We start from the raw sequence: 21970 nt of genomic DNA, 5'->3' as shown, positions 1-21970 counted from the left end.
CCTTGGTAAAAGAGTGTGGTTCAATGCATTATTGAGTCCATGAAGAGAGACCGAACAGTGCAAGATTTATCTTCTCTTGTAGCTGTCATACCTGTTGTTTGTCTTCTGAGATATGTGATGCTAACTGTGCACCTTATCTAGGCTGAAATTTAGAAATTATATTTAAATTTAAATGTTCTTTTTTTTCTCAAGTTTAATGCTTGTTATCCTGCTCTTCTCCTCTCCTCTCCTGTGCTGCAGGACAGTTCTCATCTCTCTGACATCGGTAGTGGTTCTGGTCATCAGTACCGACTGGATCAGCTGGGACAACCTGAACCGAGGCTTCCTGCCCAGTGATGAGGTCTCCAGAGCCTTCCTAGCTTCCTTCATCTTGGTCTTTGACCTTCTCATTGTCATGCAGGTAGATCACCCCCATGGGGCCAATTTAAGGGGGGGAAGAAAGAAAGAAAGGAAGAAAGAAAGAAAGAAAGAAAGAAAGAAAGAAAGAAAGAAAGAAAGAAAGAAAGAAAGAAAGAAAGAAAGAAAAAGAAGCAAGCTGGGATGTCTCTTGGCTTACTCCATTACCTACCTTGCCAGGTCCTCTGCCTCCCCCTTTTTCCTTCCTATTCATCAATGGGGCACTGCGGCACAAAGCAGTGCGAGGGCGGTTGATCCCTCTCAGTTGGCACGGACACAAACTTACACACACACACAAATACACGTATATCTCTTTATATACAAAGATACAAATGAGTTAACTATATGTATGTATATGTACATTCATGTTTTATGCAGAGAGGTGTGGTGTGCTGTTAAATATAAATTATTGACTTTTTAAAAAAATCTCTTTTACCGTCTTCATCATCTTTCCCAGACCTCCCTATGAGCCTAGAGACCAGTTTATTTTGTTTAATGATGACTCACAAGATTGGAGTCCCCACCTCCCCCACCGCCCCTAACCCAATGTCTTCTCTCTCTCACAGGAGAGTGAACATCAATAAAGCCTGTGTCAGTCACTCATGAATATGTAAATGTGTTTGTCTGGGAAAAAACCCCCAAAACACATACTGTGCTTAGGAGAAAGACTGTGAGATTTTTTTTTCCCCTCACACTGCTTACCATGCGCCTGAACCACAGGCCAATCATCTATTTGCTCAGAGCTTCTTGAGCCTAATTCAGCAAAGTGCCTCCCAATGTTTAATGAACATATTTCACTGGAGCTCGTTAGCAGGTATTAGCGGACGTGCTACAATACCAATATCTGGTATCCCCTAAACATATATTTCTACCCTGTTTATTATGGTAATTATAAGGAGCCAGCAAATGTATGGGAGGACATCTTTCAGTGTTATAAATACCTCACTCCACAGAATCCTGGCACCGACGCCATTATTATTCCCTTGGTATTGTGTATTAGAACAACTGTAACACTAAAAGTGATTTCTAGACTTATTTATCGAAACAGTTCATTATTTTAAGGAGGGCTTTTTGCTGCTCAAGCCAGTAATTACTTCACGCTGTGGTCTTTTCCTCACAGTTATTGTGATTATGCAGATTTAAAGCAGTAGCTGATCTTACACTGTGCAAGCGTTTCCTCGCAAACATCCTCGCGTCTTGCTGAGGCCAGCTTTTTCGCCTTCCTTGACCGACTCCTGGACCCTGTGTTTGACATCTCCATTTCTGGACCCTCGACTCTCTTGCTCACGCTCACTCACTGTAACTTGGCTGTTTATCATTCCCGGCTCGCAGTGATTTGTTTACGACAGGCCTCCGCTCATTTTCTGCGTGGTGTACAGCAAGCACATTTACTGCAATTATTTATGAGTCAAGTTAGCTTGTGCCGTTACAGGGCTCTCACACCGGCGGCCGTCACTACATTCCTTCGGTCAATAAAAATTCATCCGCCGCAGCCCTCCCAACAGCTTCATTCGCCTCTATCCTGGATCTGTGCCATAGTTAATCTCACGCCTCCATGAGAAGAGATGGGTGATTTTGTTCTCAAACTAATTAATGCTCCAATTAATGACCTGTCTGGATTTGCCTCCGAGCAGGGTTTTACCTTCTTTTTTATTATTATTATTTTTTGTATAATTGTGGCTTTTTGCTGTTTTGGGTTTTCTTTGGCAGCCAAATGTCAGATTTCTGTATATACATATTTACATATGTGAAAGATGTTGATACACCCTGCCAGTTTACTCTCCCTGTATTTGTTGTAGAGACTCAGTATTTTGTGGTAGGAATGTTTAAATGCCATGCCTGCAAGTGCTACGGCAACAGATACAGCAGCAACGGAAGCAAAGTGGAGGACTTAATTAATATCCAAGGGGCTCTCGTCAAATTGTTTTGCTGTTCTGTTCATAGATATTGGCACAGGAGACCTTGGATCACATGAGGACGTACTGAATTCAGATGTGTTAATTTCGCGCAGAGCAAGAAGCTCTGTGCAAATAACAGAATCAAATGGAAATGGAGCTAATCTGAAATTATGTGTGCCTTGTTTTTTTCCCCTCTAATAGTGATGACAAAAGCTAATTTGCAAAATGATTAAGTCAGCTCAGCAGAAAGAAACTGTTTCATAACATTTTCATCTCTCTGTCTCTCTGTGTGACTTTCATTAGTTTCATCTGTGTTTATAATCATTTTAATTCCATGCTTTTCATAATCTTAAGTAACTAATTACAGAAATATTTAAATACATTTTAAAATGGTGTCGTAACACAGACATACAGTATGATGTAGGAATCGTCTCCAGCACCAGAGCAGCAGACTGTAACAATTTAAGGCTCTGTATTCACTGGTAAGTTAGATTTTACTTAAAAGAATCACTTGATCTTGAATTTTTTGATAACAAAAGCAAATTTTTGCTCACTGCCCACTTTATTAGGAACACTTGTTCATTGGTTGGCAGAAGCCTACTGCGTTCAGGTATGTAGACATGGTCAAGATGAAGTTTAAAGCGAGAATCAAAATGGGGAAGAAAGGGGATTTTAAAAGACTTTGAATGTTGTGTGGCTGTTTGTGCCAGATGGGGTGGCCTGCAAATTGGTGATCTACTGGGATTTTCCCACAATAATCTGTAGGGTTTACATGGAATGATCCAAAATACAGAAACTATCCGCTGAGCGACAAATGCCTTGTTGATGCCAGAGGAGAATGGCCAGACTGCTCTGAGCTGTCAGGAAGGCAACAGTAATTCAAATAACCACTAGATATGACCAACATGAGCAGAAGAGACCTCTTTGAATGCACAATATGTTCTTCAAGCAGACGGTCTCTACCAGCAGAAGACCGGATCAGGAGCCAATCCTGTCAGCTAAGAACAGGAAACTGAGCCTGCAGTTCACACAGGCTCACTAAAATTGGAAAAATATTGCCTGGTCCTGATTCTTCAACATTAGGATAGATTGATCAGAAGGCGATCCTAAATGTCTTCTTGCCTTGTATCTAGGAGACCTTAGCAGGGAAAAATTTCCTCTGACAAAAAAGCTCTTGGGATCACTGAAACATACAAACCCCCTCCTTGAATTACCAAGGAGTTTTAGGACTCCCTGATAATTCAAGGAGGGAAAGGAGCCAGCTGAGGGGGTTTGGGCATCTGATGCCTCCTGGACACCTCAAAGGCAAGGTGTTTCAGGCTCCAACTGGGAGGAGGTCTCTGGATTTGCTGGAGAGATTATGTCTTGATTGGCTTGGGAACAACCTGGTGTCCACCCAGGTGAGCTGGAAGAGGTAGGAAGTCTGGGCTTGCCCCCTTGACCTTAACCTAGATAAGTGGCAGAAGATGGATGGATGGATGGACTGAGCCCCTTAGTTCCAGTTGAGCATCATTTACATGCCAAAGCCTAGCTGTGTTATTGCTGACCATGTCCACCCCTTCATGATCACAATGTACCCATCTGATGGCTGCTTCCACCAGGTCAACACACCATGTCATGAATAATTTCAAACTGGTTTCTTAGACATGATGGTGAGTTCAGCGCACTTAAATGGCCTCCACACTCGCCAGATCTCAATCCAACTGAACACCTTTGGGATTGGAATGGGAGATTTGCATCACGGATTTGCGGTTGTCAAATCCACAGGTGGTACAGATCTGACAGCTGTTCCTGTTGTCATGTCAATATGGACCAAAATCTCTGAGGAGTCTTTCCAGCACCTTGTTAAATCTATGCCATGAAGAACTAATGAAGTTCTAAAGGCAAAGAGGTCTAACCTAGCTTTAGCAGTGTGTACCTAATAAAGTGGCTGATGAGTGTATATTGTTTATTAATTAGAATTCAGTTAAATTTTGAATAATAAAAAAAAAAATCTAATCTAAAAAAATTCTTCAGTACTTCACTGGTTTAAAAATGCAAAGCTGTTGGAATCTGTAGAACTGACAATTTTGCATTTTCAAAAAAAATAAGAAATATTTTTTTTTCACCTAATAAATGAATCATATTTTGTGTATGAATAGTGAATAGTTTCACTAAAAACCTACTAGCCACCTGATAAAACTACATATTTGCAAAAAAGAAAAGTGACACCAGGGGGGCAGAGGAGGATGCTGATGCTGAGCTGCCTGCTGATATTTTTATTTTTTTTAATGTGTTGAAATCCCACATGCACAGGCACATGAGTACACACCACATGCGTGTAAACACACAGACTTGTCTGCCGTCTCCAAAGGCTGGCGCCACGTTTAACCTCCAGTCAGTTTATGAAGAGACTCCACTGAGTCTTAATATTGGCTAATATTGAAGCCTTCGGTGAAGTGTTCAGCATCCAATAAACTAGGATGCAGAGTTGACATTTGTCACGTCAGTGTCTTCAGATGGGTGGCAGCAGCACAATTGTGAGCTAAATTTTTCAAACCCGTTGTATTTGTGCGTGTATTAGGACTGGGAGTTCCCTCACTTCATGGGTGACCTGGATATGAATCTACCAGGAATGTCTACAACGCATGTGAAGGTTAAGCTTCCTGTCTGCAAGCGCATCTTTAAAGAGGAGTACCACATTCATATCACAGGTATACTCAGACACAGGTCCTCCGGACAAAGAACGGGGTTATTTCATTGTTTTTTTTATGAGAACCTCTGTCCTTTTTTTCCTTTTTTCTGTTTTTTTTTCTTTACAGCTGTTGGAAATGGATAGGCAGCAGAAAGAAATGAAAATGTCCATGAGGGAGACATAACTTTGCCCTATTTTTGAATTGTGAATACTTGGGGAAAAAAAGTGCTGTGGCTGCTCTACTTTTCCTCTCCTTTCTTTCTTTGGGGAAGTGTTTGTTGGTTAAACCACAAGCAACCATTTATAATACATGTGTAGTTTCTGTGGAAAGCAGGTGCAGCGCCGCTTCGATTGTGTTTCCTGTTCCTCGCGTTCCTCCCTGATGTGCGAGATGCTTCCCTCATCATCTCTCGCATCTCGGCCTCTTTAATGTTCTCTGCAAATGAGTGTATTTCCCATTTAAAACCATCCTACTGGTTTCTCCATTTGGTTCTGCCACATGAACACAGCCTGTCATGACTATCAAGGGGAGGCGAACCAGTGTTCCTGAGCTAAATGTTAAACTGTTCAAAGGCTCAGTGGTTCGCAGAAGGTTGTTAACCTTAATGCATTGCATGTCCATTAAGCATTATGGAAATGGCTCCGGTGCGACGTGATTGGTTTAACTGAAAGCTTATTAGCATCATATCTCGGGGAAAGGTAGGGAGTAGTGTCACATATACCAGGGGCGACATCTGCCTGCTATCAGACAACCTGGGCAATGGTGGTGTGGGCTGTCTCATGGTAATATAGTGATCTTGTTAGGAGATACCGTGGAGGAGCTACCACCTCTATCTGCATGCAAAATGAGAGGAATTTCTGATAAATGAATGCGACAGCATATCCATCTATGGGACTCTGCCCTCTTAACCATGTTTGAAGGAGGCTTGTGTGGTACATCGTTGAGGATATGCTTTAAATCATCTTTACAGTGTGTGCATGCTACTTAGCTTTCAAAGATAAGCCTGGTCTAATCCAAGTTGCAATTCTCATTGCAGGTAAGTGGTTCAACTATGGTATCATCTTCCTCGTGCTGATTTTGGACCTTAATATGTGGAAGAACCAGATCTTCTATAAGCCCTATGAATATGGGCAGTATGTTGGGCCTGGTGAGAAGATCTTCACAGTGGAGGAGCCAGAAACCCTCAAGGACTTCAATCACAGCACACTCACCTACGAGTGGCGCTCCACCAACGTTGACCCTAGGACCAACTTAACCTACGTGGAGCGGGACATGTTCCTCCACAGCCGCTACATTGGAGCCAGCTTGGATGTGAAATGCCTGGCCTTTATTCCGAGCCTAGTGGCGTTCGTACTCTTTGGGTTTTTCATCTGGCTATTTGGTCGATTTCAGGACAGTGAGACCTTCACAGAAAATCCAGACAAGACTTACGAAAGGATAAAGAGGAAGTCGCCATCCGAGTACAGCAAGGAAATGGGCGCGACGCCAGAGGAGACACATGTCACTGTGAGCGATAGCCTCAAACGATCAGGAACGCCGATGCTTCTGTCGGTGGACGGGCCGCACTTTGGAGCGACACCCTCTACGAACTCTACGATTTCCATGGAAACCCAAGAGACACATCCGAGCATTGTGATCGACAGCACGGAGCAGGATGAACCGGCAGTCTCTTTCGATGTTCACAAATTCTCCCCGTGACTTGATGAACCTCTGAAACTTTGTACCTGCAGACAAGTTGGAACCAACATGGTCAATGGTAAACAACTCGAGCATGTTTATTCAGGACAGCGCGAGGTGACAGAGGAGGATCTTTAACACAATTCTTCAAGTGAAGGACAGAGTGTTATTTACCAAGCCTAACCTTGATGGCTGTTCCAGTCATATTAATATATTTTTGTACCAAAAGCATTTTAAAAGTCTTTAAATGGCACCAATTCTGATACATAGCAGATCCATTGCAAAACCTCAACTGACCAGGTGCTACCTTGGATTTTACATTTTCCTAATTCGATTTTGTCAAGGTACACTAATGGGTGCCTGTAACAGAGAACTATTTCTACAGATGTGACCTTCGGTTAGTGGAGTTTTATTGTTTCAAAACAGTGTTATAACTACAGCAGTGCCTTGATATTTCATATATTCAGATACGCAAAGCATATTCTAAACAGCCTGTGTGACTATAAGGATCTGCTTTACTAATGTCTGACATACTGTATGCTCTTATCATATTGACATCATGTTACCTCATTTGATCCTAAAACTTTATCATTTTAATTTATTCTCATGTGATGTCACTCTTACTACGTTTTAATTGTGTTTATGACCATCGGTGCACGGTGACGACCTCCTCATTTACCCTCACTTGATTTTAGTTGCAAAGATAATAAATGCAATCAGCAGAGATCAAATAGCTAAGCAGCAAGCCACCTCATGATTGCTTATGTGGCTGCTGCACCTTTACTGAATACCAACAGAGGGAGAAAAGGTGGTTTTTGCCCTTGGCATAAACATAAATGTAAACCATTGAAGTGCAGCGGTGACTTCTCCAAAGCTCAGGGCTTCTTTATGTAAAGCTAAAAGTTGTAAAAGCAGATTTTGTTTTCTGTTTTATTGCATGAAAGAAAAGGTGCATTATCCTACTGTAAAAGAAACCCTCATTTCAAACATAACTAAAAGCTGCAGCATTTAAGCTTAAACTGGCTTTAATGTGTAAAAGTGTTTGTACCTCTAAATTTGGGGGTTGTTTGGTCCAAAAACTTGTTGTTTTTTGTTTTTTTTATACAATAAAATAACCATCTAAATTAAGTTTGTTGTTAATTATATAATGAACTTGCTCATGCTTTTGACCAAAGATGCTCAGTCATGCAGTATTTTGAACATATTTGCAAGAAAATGTGATGATTTGGGACAAAGACATGTACACACTGAGACAACGCAAGATAGCATGTGTTCTTGTTGTACTCTGCATTGATGTATAATGCACAATATTACACTGTGGCTGCAGAAATAAGAAACTATGACATATATCTATATGATATTTCTCAAATAGTCTGCTTTGTTTGGCAATGAAAGCTACAGCAGTCATCATGTAACAGAATATGACCCGATTTCTTACAGTTTGTAAACTATTATCTACAGTACAAATTAATATAATTACATTCACATTAATGGATTATCGTTTAATTTTTTTATCTTTAATTTTTGAAATCACCAAAATAATTAAAATGTCTTTTTATTTAAGGTTGAGGTCCTATTCTGGTAGAACATTATACAGTGGAGTTTCCTGCGTTTGTGTTTTTGTGTGTGTGAACTGGAAGCAGAGCGAGAGAGAGATGTCCACTTGTGTCTGTACATGATGTTTTATACTTAACAGTCCATGTGGGTGATTTGTGTGTGTGTGTGTGTGCAGACGCTTGTGAAGTGTGTAGGTGTTTGCTGCTACACTTCTTTTCAACAAAGGCCATTCTGTGAAGAGGTCAATTTATTCAGCATAATTGGTTTGCAGCTCTTGGTTTAGTAATTATCCTTTTATACATTAAAGCTCTGTGAAGACATTAGATATTAGTGTTTTACCAAAGGGCAGAACCTCTTTGGACATGAAGGGGCTCTAATATGTTTGGAATGCAGCTGTAATTGTTTGGGTTAAAAGTGAGGCCTTTGTCTTGTTCGGACTGTTTTCATTGTGTCGTGCCGCATAACTGACAATTCCTACAAGTTCCTCTCTGTTTTTTGAAGCAGAGGAGATTGTTCAGTGTTTGCGCAGTGTACTGTACTACTGTTGAACCTTGTGCTACCAAGAAATTAATAAATTTTTTACATTCTGTATCGCTTGACCACTTTCCAACTCCTTAATTCTCTTTGAACAAGGTTGCTGATCTTGATAAGTAACTCGCAAGGGGGGGAAATAAGTTCTGCTTTTCGGTTTTTCTATATGCTTGGGAGGTATAGTTGCCAAGCAACAGCGCAGGTCAAGCTTCTTGCATCTGCTGACCCAATTAATGTGGGCAACAGGAGAAATAATGATACTATCTCTACACAAGGACACTCGAATACGTAGCCTGCATACACATAGCACCCAGCTCAGATTAGCATGAGTTCTCCTCTGAGCCTGTCCGTTGTTTGATTTATGCCAGTGGGAAACAATTTGAATTTGTTACTTGTTTTGTTCCCCGGCGGGATTTGTTTATAGAACATGTCTACGTGTAAATGAGTTATAGATTGGATCGAAAATGTCTGAGGGATGAAAACTGAACTCACTGCAGACAGAATTGGTTCCCAGTGTGGTGTTGGGACTCCTCCAATGAGGTTGAGAGAAAAATCTGAAGGGCCTTGAGATGATTGATAATATATTAAAGAAGAAAAAAAACGTGCTTTGTTACAGAGAATTATGGCACAGTACGGCTTTTCATCTTTGCTGTTTTGCCATGCACGCCGCTTGGCTCTGGATGGCAGCGCCGGATGATCAGAGCCACACTGGATTCAAGTGGAAATTTTGAAAGGAATGTTGAGAAATTTTCTAAAGACACTGAAAGAATCCTACAAATGTTAGGGATCACATTTATAGAGTGAACGAGAGCCAGTCGCCCACTGTGCGTTTAGTGTTAATCGGCAAATGTTACTGTGCTAATTTGCTAAATTTATATGACATGCATGGTAGACATAAACACCAGGATATTTTTATTGTGAGCTCTTTAACTTTTACCCTTTATCTCAAACTGCAGCTGTGTCTAAATAAGAGATGGAGATTATGAGAAAGGGCTGAAATCCAACCAGTGGTTAAAGAGAAAATACCACACAGAAGAGTGCGTTATGAAAGATCTGTGATGTAACAGTTATTCACTAGGAAATATTCAGCCATTCTTCTAAGACTCTTGGAGGTGCTGATTGCAAAATTAACTACAAAACAATCTAATTTATATTGTTTGTTCTATTAAAAATGCTCCAAAAGCACCAAAACGTCAAACACAGTCACGTGGTCCAGTTTGGCGACTCAAATGAACTGGGAGCTATTCTGTGTCGACATCCATGTATTATATGTATATATTCTTGCTTATAATATGGGATTTCACTCTGTTTTAGGGACTACCAGATGTTACCTTTCAGATCAAGTTCCACACATGCATCTTGGCCTTGCAGTGTTTTTTTTTTTCTTGTAAGCTCTTCTGTTTTGACATATATGCGAACGTCCTATTAAAAAAGGTTGCATGTAAGCCTAAATCTTACCCATTTGTAAGCATGTGGTTGTTAATAGATAAAAGACACTGCAGGGGTTGTTGGTGATAAAAAAGTGGTTGATCGTTAAACAGTGACTGTTTTATTCATCAGTTGTAGAAAGCTGCTTCACGGGCCTGGAATCCAACCACCGGTTGAACACAACAGAGGAGTGAGTTATGAAAGATCTGTAATGTGACAGAAGCAGTTAAACAAACTGATGTGAGACCATGATATCACAGGTGTCATCCAATCCAGCACTCCATTGTCAGTAACCATGTATCCCGGGATGTGTAATTGCACCCACAACACTTGAATCCTGCCGTGCCATTCACTGTAAATTAGCTTTAATAAGAGCTCAGCTAGATTGCTTCAGTAGTAAACATTAAAACACCTGTGCTGTGAAAACCAAGCAGATTTGTGAATACCTGAGGTCTCACTGATGCTCGTTGTTTGTCTTTGAAATAAATCTCATTGCCAGAGTGTATTAGCTGTTTTTACTGAGGCCTCTTCCAAGTCTGCCATTGGGCTGAGAAATTAGATATTGATTTTTTTTTTTTTTTTTTTGAGGACCATGCAGAAAGTGAGAGAGCACATCAAAACGGGCATTTCAAAAAAATGTTTATGGGGTGTTGGAGCCTGATACCCACGTTGTCTTAAAAGTGTATCGACTTCTCCCTCAGTGCCGTGGATGCATTCGTGTTGGAAACGTTCATGATCAATTGCTTTCTGTCTGGTAATCAAATTTTTAGCTTGCTTCTTTTTTTCATGCCAGAGAAGCTTTCTTTCAAACTGACTTCAGGCACCTTTGAAATGTTCCCCATTATTTACTATTTGTTCCAATAGCATGTCTACAAATCCAAAAAGACATAAGAACTGCTTTTTGAGGGAGGAAATGAAGCACTATTGTTGGACCTAGAGCTAAATATAAGCCAGAAAAATTCTCTAGAGGGAATGAGCCATAGCTACAGATCAACTGGAATCTTCTCTACTGTCTTTGAGCTATCCTCCAATTAGATCAGTGTATCATGTCCTGGCATGGCCCATCACTCAGTGCTGGCAGCTCCGTGACTCTTAGAGACCTTGTGAAATTTATCAGTACTGTCAGTCCCAGCCAGCTACTAGGTTTCCCTTCAGTCTTTTCACCAAGTCTGAGATGGTTTCTGTCCCCAGTGGCCACAAGGGAAAGAGAATTCATCAGCAATTCCTTCTGCGGGTTTCTGATACCTAACAGAGGAACATGTGGCTCGGATAAATCTCTCAGAACCTCCAACAAATCACTCAGAGGACTGAAACCCCAGGGGTGGGTTTGTGATAATGATGTCTGCCTTACTCTTCCTGTGTCGAGGAAGAGGATCAAATTTTATTCAAATTGTTCGTAAGTTATATAAAATGAAGAGCTGCTTGGTGAATATTAAGAAAAAAAATTCAGTTGCAATGTCCTTCAGTGGTGCAGCAGTTAAATGACGATAAAATCCAGTGTTGGGGTAAAAAAAAAAATCTCCTTTTTACAAACATTGGACCCACAAAACTGAAAATATCAAACAGAAAAATATATAATAGAAAGATATCTGTCACTGTGCAGCATATATATTTGTGAACAGTGAAAAAGTCGATCTTCACATTGTAAGCCTTGCTGCAAAACTCAGAACACTGCACTGTTTTAAATAGTTTAAATGTTAAAGGTGACGTGGATCGTTGAGCTCCATCTCCCGACCTAAGCACACTGAGATTTAAATCAGCTGAGATTTTAAGGTGACTGAAATGCCAGAAAATGCTAGTAAGTCATAGCAACTGACCAACAGACAGGGGTGTAATTTTCAGGGGGGTTAGGGGGGTTATGACCCCCCGAATAATCAGACCCAACCAATATAACCCCCCAATAAAATTATGAATTATCTTGCATAAATAGGCTGTTGATTTTCTTTACTCATTTCAGGTATTACCAGCAAAATAGTTGCATGTTTAATCATCTGGGAATTTACCCAGATTTATTTATTTATTTAGACAGAGATCTTGATCCCCCCAATGTTCAGCACAAAATCACGCCGATGCCAACAGAGGTCAGAGAGGAGTGGCCGGAATGCATGGAACTGATAGGAAGGCAACAGTAATTAACAAAAACACTCTTTGCAACTGAGGAAAAAGCATCAAAAAGTCGAAGCAGGTGGCCTGCAGTAGCAGAGGACCACACTGGGTACCGCTACTGGTACTGAGGCTTCAGTTTGCACGGGCTCACTAAAATTGGACAATAAAAGCCTGGAGAAATGTTGGCTGATATGTTGAGACTTGACTTCTGCTGTGACATTAAGATGGCAGGGTCAGAACTTGGTGTAACCATCATGAACACGTGTATCCACCAAATTTGCTATCGGTGGTGTGTGGGATATTTTCTTGGCTCACTTTGTGCCCCTTAGTCCCAATTCAGAATTGTGTAAACACCACAGCTTACCTGAGTATTGTTGCCGACCATGTCCATCCCTTTGTGACCACAGCGTTCCTTTCTTTCCGACTGCTGCTTCCAGCAGGATATAGCACACCTCCTGATTCCCAGCAACTTGTTGAGTCAATGCCACAAAGAATTAAGGCAGTTCTGAAACCAAAAAGAGGGTCTGTATACTAAACTGTATATTACAGTTTTGTTTTCCTCCTGAGGAGGTTCTTCGTCCATGAAAACAAGTTCATATTAAATAATCAGTACTAAATAGCACCTCTGGCTGTAGCCACAGTTGTATCAGGAACCAAAAGCTATAGGCGCTGTGGGCACAGTGTGCACTTGTGTGGATGTTTGCTTTAACACAGACAATTCAAAGTGGCTTCCATTCTTGCTTTGGCTCATGCTCTACATGCTTATGCATTAAGTCAATCCCGCACAAGCTGTGACAAATAAGCAGAATGAACAGAGTTTACCCTGTGGCGATAAGAGGTAAGAATACACGCAAATGCTTTAAACTGCACGTCCATGTAATTCCCTACACATACTACATGGATGAGATTGCCAAGTCCAAAAAAGATGATTTTCAGGTGATTGTATTATTGCATGCTCCTGGTATCTTTTTGTCAGATAAAGACCCTTCTCATTCTTCAGAGCACAGTGGATTTTGCAGACCAATTAGAGCAATTTGAAGGCTAGAAGATCACTGACAACGACCTGTCAGCCCAAATGTATTACTAATGCGGGTTTTTTTCTCTCGATTTAAACTCCACACTTAAAGTAAAACTGACTTTTCATTCTTGCCTTGCTTCACCAGCTACAATCACAATGATATGTGTGGTCATTAACAGTGAATATAGGACAGGCAGTGAAGTGGACTCCCTGTGGGTACAGGCATCTGTTGCAGAGGGTTCAGCGCTGCCATGGAAAATTGGACATTTAGGAGCCAGCTGGAGGACCAGTCTGCCCTGCTGTGCCACCACTACTCAGGTGCCCACTGGCTTCATGCCACCACCAGCTAGAAGCCACTGGACCAAAGCAGGCCAGATGGTGCCCTTGCCAACCAACGAGCAGCCGCTGTGAACTGTCCACTGCACACTGTCCACTGCCCTATCATTCAACTCAGCAACTCAGGGACGAGTTTGGAGTCATGATAACCTGAGGTAAAAAAGTTTTTGGAGCGAGAGCGATGCAGAAACAAAAAAAAGGCTCAAGTGAGCAGAGTGTGTGTTGGAATATAAATGGGCCCCCATTACGTTGCGTGTTTGTTAATGTAAGCAGCTGCGAGGTAGAATCAGTTCGTGGAGAGAGACTGTTCCACAGGGAAATAAAGCCATCTCCGGGCTGAACTCATTTGTCTGTGGCTGTGAAGGGATAGATAATTATATTAGGAGCTTTAAGTGCTCTTCTGCGATACAAGTATTACTACCATCTCCAAAGGCACAGGACAAAGTCGGGAGGAGAGAGGAATCCGTGTGCTACAATTGCGGCAGTCGTCGCTCTGCATCCAAATATGCAGACGTGAAAGTGTATCCACCACATGGGGCTTTGTATAAAATCCAATCACTGATAGAACGCTGTTAGATCTATAAATCACACAAATTTACTTATCCAGTGTACAATATCTGCGGGGGACAAAATCTCTGACTTTCCTCAGAACAAATTAGTTTTGATCAGTGTTTGTTCTCTTAATTGTTTGAGCTTCACTGTGCAGAATAATGTACATTCACAGCGTGACACTAATTCCAATTCATCAGCCAAAAGCATAAAGTTCCCCCAACCTGAGTGTAAGGTGTGTACCATCACAGCTAGTTTGGAAGTGAATCACGAGCAGCTTAAACTTAAAGCCAAGCTTACGTGACACAAACACTGAGAACAAGGCCTTTGAATGTGGTAAGACGCATTTTATGTCCAGTTGTTAATTCTTCACAGAACTAGGAGTAGATGTTACATTAATAATTTATAAAAAGGCATTGGATTTTTTTTAGTGGAAAAAGATATTATTCAAAGCAGATCATTTTTATATATAATCTTAAAACAAGCCTGGCGGCGGTTCTAAAAGGGCACGTTTACAAACCATCTTTTATACGCAAGGCATCAAATATACACCAGCATTCATAATCAGTCAATCTATCAGTGTTTATTTCATTTTTAATGTGTGACTGCAATAATATGACCGATGCGTTCACATTAAAATGTTTTACTGCTGCAACCCGTGGAAGGGAAATTTGTTTGAAGTGTTTTATGTACACATGGCTAGCTGAATCGACTAATGACGCGTCATATTTTATAAACTGGGTAATCTGTAGTGTAGTAGTGTGTTTGTTTCATGTTTAAGTCACTTCCCGTCAGTGTAGCTTCCACAGCCATTTCTTGCCTCACCTGTAGCCAATCAGCCAGTCAACATAGTCTATATAGTCCTCCACGTCCCTTTTGCTCTTTGTCCGATCGACTTCATAATCTCAAGCTGTCCGGACAATTTTTTTGTTTTCGCTCTGCTTGTAGGTTTTGTTCCTTTGTTTCCTCTGTTTTTCTTATGTGTAGGGTTCCTCATCTCCTCTTTTCCACGTCCTCCTGCCTGGGACCCAGAAATCAATCTCAGTATCCCATGTTGAAGGATTTCTGAATTGCTAAAATGGATCAGAGAGGAGAAGGCGGGCTTGCAGAGGAGCTATGATCGAGGATGCGCAGGTGTATCCTGTGCATCAGCATATAAAAGAGGCGTGGCACACAGCCAGAATACACAAACCATGGTGGGTGATTCTTCAAACAAGCAGTGATTTGTATTGTTTCGGTTTTTAAGATGATTGTGAGGCGTGTGATTCAGGGTTTGTTTTTTTCCCAGTGTGTGAGACAGAGGGTGTGAAATCTTGCCACATTGCATGTTGTAACTTTAATGAAAACAGCCATGAATATTTAAAAAAAAATGCAAACAGTGTTACCTCTGACTTCATAAAACACAGGTGTAGTTGGACTAGAATCGAAGGAGAGGAAAGGAGGGGAATCAAGGATGTGCAATGAGAAAGGGGTGAGGTTTTTAACTTTTTGTCCACACCTTTGTTTGCATATTTTCAATCTCCTAGAAATTATTAGAAAATGGATTTAAGGCTTTAATCTGCCTGATTTCCTTTTTAGGGGTCTTCTCCTCTGAGCAGTCACAGTGTCTTACACTCTGAGACTTCAGCAAAGTTTACTGCATGTCATGCTGTGCCACATGGATCTAATAAATCCAGTTTTATGTATGCAGACTGTACGATGATATAGTCTAATCTGCTCAGGCGCTACAACACATGGTTACAATCCCTTCTCCATTTGTTTCCGCGCTATACATTCATCGGTGCAGTCATGCTGGAGGATAAGTACAGACAAACGCGTCTGCTACCTAAAGTTAATCAGATTTTCTTCTTTTTTAGAATGATCGCAAACATTTTGTAACGCATGTTTGTGTTTTACAAACTAACAGTGAACCCAGAAGCCTAAAAATCTAATTAAAGCCACTGTATGGCCAATAAAATCTCATATCTGTTAAATCGTGATAAATCCAAATTGTTTACATAAGAAAAAGACAAGCAATTAATGTAAATGGAAATACTTTATTTCACTATTACACAATAACAAGCTGGAAAAAAAATTACAAAAAAGAGAAATGGAACAAAATGCTGCAAAGCACCACATAATTTAGACGACTCAAATGTGGCAACGGAACCTTATGCTAACTGCCTTTGCTCTAGTTAATGTATCATCATCATCATCATCATCATCGAGAATTTAGAAATCAGCAAAAATATTTGGACATCAAGCAGAGTCATGCCAGTAATAGTAATATCTTACAGTTTCATGTAGCAATGATTCGGAGTGGGGAATGGTGATCCTTAAAGGTTCACTCTAAGTGGTGAGACATAACAAAGTGGTGGGTTTCAGCAAACCGTAGTCCATCATCTGTTTGGTATGATATACATTTGCATTTGGTATAAAGGAGTTGAGGAAGCAGGCGCCGGTCATAGAGTATTTGCTCTACGAGTTAAAGCTTAGCACCAGATGGGTGGAGTTTACTGTACAGAACATACAATCAACTGTGGCTAATCAGAAGGGAAAGAAAAATACCTGAAAGGTTACATTTTTTTACAATTGTCTGTATTTGACAATGTGACACTGGGTGTGTTATTCTGAACTTCCACCCATCTGATTCAGCAGGCCAAAACAAATCCTTACAACGCAAACACTATGTGACCCACGTCTGTGAGGAGGACAGTGAAGAGACACAGGGATGGTGTTATTTTTTTATGTATTTTTTTGTATTTTTTTTACATGGAGAACACTGTACAGGTGCCTTCAGATCTGCCAGGACTAAAGGCACATGGGATCCACTGAGCAACAGATGTGTCCATTCTGGAAACACAGAAAGAGAAAGAAAAGTTTGTTACAGTTTAACCTCAGGGCAGCTCTTTTTTTCAACCAGATAATATTTTTGGGTAACAGCAGTGCTGCGGCACACAGACTCGGTTTGGCATTTAGAGTTCGTCTGGGCGCTAACTGATACAAGGTGGCGATTTCTCACTGAGAAATGTGAATGGTCACAGAGTCATTTCGGTTTAACCCCTTCTACGCTGTGTGTACCCCGGAGGTCCCTGTAGTTGGGACTATGCTGCATTTGTTATAAAAAATAAAACTCATGGCACAGTGAAGAGGCTGAGTGTTAATGCTATAACTAAAAGGATGAAAAATTGCTGTGCTTTATTTGTGTTGAATCAGAAAACTGACTCTTTATAATTACTTTCAAATTTACACTTTTGATATTTCCACAAAGCAATGTCAAAAATCTCTCGCTGGCCTGCTGATGAGGGTGAGGATGCTGTATTTCAAGTATCCAAGAGGCCAAGGTTTTTAATTTTAGGCTTGCATTTTAAAGCTGCTACTCCAAGGACTGTTTTTAGGTGAATTTAAAAACTGCATGCTCAAATAGAATTTGGCCCCCCCCCAAAAAAGACGCATAACCTAAAGATGCCTCCCCTCCCCCACGACCCTGAAATGGCTGGATAGATGAATGGATGGTAGAGATTCCAAAAATTATGATGTTTATTGAAAGTCCTCAGAGAAGAGCTGTTATTTTCTGTCTGAGATGCGGACATCATTGCAGGCACGCGCGACGAGAATATTTAATAGTGGAAATTCAAGCGAGGGACTCAGCCTTGGTGGATTAAGTCCTAAAGCTCAGGCAAACAATTTACGCTCACATTTGGTAATGAAGAGGATATTGCCTGCATAGTTTACTCTCTCCGTGACTGCTCAGCACCGCAAAATAAAAACTCACGACGAGCAGCTTTCTCCATCTGATTTACTCGAGCCGCCGATGTGAGTGTGTCTCCAGACATTTTCAGCACTTCATCCCCAAACCCGTGTGCTCCTTTAGCAGAGGAATCCACGATTTCCTGCTGCAGCCGAGCCAGAGGCCAGGAAAAATGACGCTGCCGGAATTTCAGTTCATTTTCATTTAAAAGAACAGTCCGACATTTAAAAAAAAATCAGCTCATTATAACTCAGGTTACGGACCTGAAACAGGAGTCGTGTCATCACCCTGAGAGGTTGCGAGGCAACCAGTAGATTTACAGCAAGTTGCCGCTCCGAACAGAGAAGCAGGCCAGCACATTACATTGTAAACCTATAACTTATTTTTACACCCTAATTAACAACTAATTAAAAATGTTAATTAGTGACCTTTAAAGGAGCTGGTAGGTTTATTACCACTCGACAGAGCCTGTTTCTAGCTTTAATCTAACCGACTGCAGCTTCATGTTTAGCAGAACTACAGTGCAGTGCATCCGAGTAAGACATTCTCATCTAATCCTAAACACATTTCCCAAAAGTATCAAACTTCTGCTTCACAGGAAACTGCATTCTTGTTAATAAATATAAATAAAACATGTAATCTATGATCTAATAAACTCAAAATTAGAAAGGGAATAATTGCGGAACAGAACATCATATCTTATTTATTTGAAGAGATACAGCAGCCGCCTTGTTCTTAGAATGAATATTAGATTCATTTTTTTTCCAAAGCAATTACTGTGTGTATCTTGGTTTAACTAAATAGCTACCAATAACTGCTCTTTTACAACAACTGGTAAATTCAACTTCTGCAGCTTTATGCACGAATCCGAGCTGATGCAAAAACAGCTGTATCAACACCTGCAGTATATTTACCACCACATGTAATAAAAACTGCTGTGAGGTGTTAAAGATGCACAAATTGCCTTTCTGTTGCAAATACTAGTACTCTGTTTTCCCCCCTGAAAAAGCACAAAGGGTTCTCACTTTTCAAGCCATTTTTCTTTTGTGTCTTGCCTGCCACGAACTAGAGAAACTGTAATTTGCTGTTTCCATGCTGCCGGCAGGACTAGCAGCTTACCTTGCACTGGCACAGAGTGCACTCTGTGCCATGTTTAATCCAGGAGGAGCCGCTGAAGCGTGAGATGTTGTGCTCGTCCGTACATGTCTTGGTGATGTCGTTGCGGATGGTGTCGGCCTGGCAGGGGTCGGTGACACAGCGGGGACAGCACTCGCCCTCGGGCACCACAGTAAACTCGCAGTCCACAGGCGGGCACGGCAGAGGCCAGCAATCCACCTGCCCCTGCTGCGAAGGTGGAGATGGAATTTGAAAAGGATAGCCGAGCAGAGAGAGAGAGAAAAAGAAAAAGAATCACTGCAAATGCACTTTGCATTTCCCGTGTCTAAACAAGTTATTCAGTCAAATGCACATTTCTCCTGACGTAGTGTATTTGTATGCTAGAGGGACCGTCTCGACTTGTAAGGAAGCTGGAAAAATAAAGATGAGCGGCGCAGTCTTCCGACAGCGTCAGCAGTTTTTCCAGACTGTGGAGGTAAATGTTCCACCTTTCTAATTGACTTGTTCTAGTCTCGTTGTTCTCCTATTAATCTTACAGCAAACTTTCGGCGCAGAAAGCCTTTTTGGATTTTTCCCGCTGCCGTTTTCACTGGCCTGAGAAAACGGGTCATATATTTTGTCCATCCTTGCAACTCTTAACCGAACTGTACTCTACATCATTCTGTCCTGACCCACTTCTGCTCGTAGTGTCATACATGCGCATATCTGCCACGCGCCTTATTGAAATGAAATATGAGTTCAGACTGTTTATGTTTAAGCACAACAGCAGATATAAAAGGGGTGCGCACGCATACATAAAGTTACAAGAGGTTTGATGCAAGTGTCCCACCGGGGATATTTAATATCTCTCAAAATCATCTGGCTCAGCGTTTCAAAAATGTTGTAGTAAATTAGGCTGGCTATAAAGCGCGCTCTCACACAGAGCTAATGCCCACTCCCTGCTTCTGTGCTGTGTGTAAACATTCGAAGTGGGAAATCCCCCCCGAGTGGCACTTTCTACTCGCTGCCAGAGGGAGGGATTGAGTGTAGCCTCAGGTATCTGTTCCACACTGTGATAGGGGACGATGTCATCTTTGTCTGTTTATGCAGATGTGGTCTGTTATCCCACAGGAGAGGCCGGTGTCGGGCACAGCTTTTTGCAAACAACAGCGTGGCAAGAAAATGTAATCAAACTAAAACTGAGGCTGGACTTTGATATCTTTGTGATACTTCAGATGAAATTATTTTTTAATATGTCTCCATTCACGATATCTCACTGCTATTTAATCTCTAGATGTAAAGATTTGCTGTTTTTAAGACTGAATGTTACAAAATGCCTCTGGGAAATTAGAAGTGGTGACATTTATCTTTGCTTGGGAATTAGCCTGTAATAATTATGCCATTTTTTTTTTCCTCAAAAATGAAACTACTATCTACATGTATGGTTGGGAAAATCAATGCTTTCTTTGATATTTTGGTGATTTAACAAGATGGCAAATTGCAAGTGGCCCATGTGTGCGCGGTCTGCAAAGGCCACACTCTTGATTTCAAATGATTGCACGGTTCATACAAAAGGATTCACATCTTGGACTTGAGAGAATGTTTTGCCCATCTCCCTGCTGTCACTGTGTATTTTAAGGCCCCCGCTGAGTCTGGACAGCCATGCCTCTGCTAAGTGTAGCAGCATTCAAGGTTCATTTCACGTCCCTGTCACGCTACTGGAGCCCCAGTACGGTATCGCGGGAGCAGCCTTCTCCCTTTCAAGTGCTGCTCTTTGTACTGTGTGTGCTGGTGGCCCTTTGCTTTGCGTGCACCTCTGCGCATCTTAAACTGAGCGTGTTTTATGTCTATCTGTATATATATGTGGACATATGTGGGGTATGTGTAGATTTTCTAGCACATGCATACTATGTTTACATTGTGTGTGTGTGTGTGTGTCGTTACGGGCGTGCCTGCAATCTCAAATGTGCTCGTGTCAACACGAGTGCCTACACTGAGTACTGTTTCAGCGAGAGCGACGCTGAAGCAAACCCATTTTCAGCCAACTGCGCTTCCCCGCTGCCCCTCTGCTGAGCGGTGATTTTCAAGCTCTTCTATAATGGCTCGCTGTAAGAAATCCAAAAAGCAGCTCTCAGGTCCAGGCATCAGGACGGCATTACAATAGAGGGAGGGAGGGGTGCGAGAGGAAATGACATTGCTATTGCTCCTCAGACCATAAATCTGTCAGAGTGGAGCCAACTTATGGTATCTTAGCTGCAAGTACGGCTGATCTTTAAAGGCAACAAAGAGAGGATGAAATAAATAGAAAAATAAGAGTTGTAAAGTGCTGCTCTGAGATCCAAAGCGAAGACGGTTTGTGAGTCATTCAACAGAGGAACTGACTCTGGTGTGGGTGAGTGTTACAGCATGTTAGAAGAGGGGGTGGGGTTAGGAGAAGACAGTGGGGTAGAATCTAAAGCGTTCCATTTGCATGTGATATGCATATGGAAATACGGTAAGAGGGGCAACACAGGTGGGAAGATTTATTGTTTTTGTCAGGTTTGTTGGGAAACACGAAACGCCTCCCTGTTGCTTCAACATAAACACTGTTAAAACCTTGAAAAGGTCAACGCAGCAGAAGATGTGAACACAAAGAAACCGGCGCATACGTCTAACTGAGAAAGATCTGTGTAGTGAACGAAATGCTGTTTTGTTTCGAATGGGAAATGGGATTAGATGTAGAGGACACTCGAGACTAGCACCTCAGTCATACACGCTGCAGAACCTCCTCAAAGCACACAAATAACACTCCCTGTTTCACCCTCCCACCTTATAGGCGACACTGTTCCCCTAACCTTGAATGTCTTCTCCAGTAAAACGTGTAATTCCAGCACAGCAGACAGCAGCGGTAACAGTTCTTTGAATTCTTTAAAATTTCAATAATCACTCGCTTTTCTTTCTTCTGCACAAGTGGAAAACCAATCTTCATTTTCTC

At 41.4% G+C, this 21970-nt stretch overlaps 2 protein-coding genes across 4 annotated transcripts in view; one reads left to right on the top strand and one right to left on the bottom strand.

Annotated features, from left to right (window-relative positions):
- tmem117 (transmembrane protein 117) overlaps positions 1 to 8792 on the top strand; it is a 48137-nt gene extending 39345 nt beyond the window's left edge. For all 3 annotated transcript variants that reach the window (XM_005451006.4, XM_005451007.4, XM_019361758.2), the window contains exons 6-8: positions 241 to 400; positions 4858 to 4987; positions 6006 to 8792. In XM_005451006.4, the coding sequence (XP_005451063.1) occupies positions 241 to 400; positions 4858 to 4987; positions 6006 to 6667 (952 nt within the window). In that variant the 3' untranslated portion in view covers positions 6668 to 8792. The remainder of the gene's footprint in view (positions 1 to 240; positions 401 to 4857; positions 4988 to 6005) is intronic.
- Positions 8793 to 16898: 8106 nt separating this feature from the next.
- nell2a (neural EGFL like 2a) overlaps positions 16899 to 21970 on the bottom strand; it is an 81694-nt gene continuing 76622 nt past the window's right edge. Inside the window, exons 19-20 of the mRNA XM_003444007.5 lie at positions 19021 to 19245; positions 16899 to 17003 (exon numbers count right to left, since the gene is read on the bottom strand). Coding sequence (XP_003444055.1) covers positions 16962 to 17003; positions 19021 to 19245 — 267 coding nt within the window. The 3' untranslated portion in view covers positions 16899 to 16961. The remainder of the gene's footprint in view (positions 17004 to 19020; positions 19246 to 21970) is intronic.

Source organism: Oreochromis niloticus, linkage group LG7 (assembly GCF_001858045.2).
Source record: "Oreochromis niloticus isolate F11D_XX linkage group LG7, O_niloticus_UMD_NMBU, whole genome shotgun sequence".
In the NCBI taxonomy this organism is placed as follows: domain Eukaryota; kingdom Metazoa; phylum Chordata; class Actinopteri; order Cichliformes; family Cichlidae; genus Oreochromis; species Oreochromis niloticus.
This window is presented reverse-complemented; position numbering and strand designations above follow the sequence as displayed.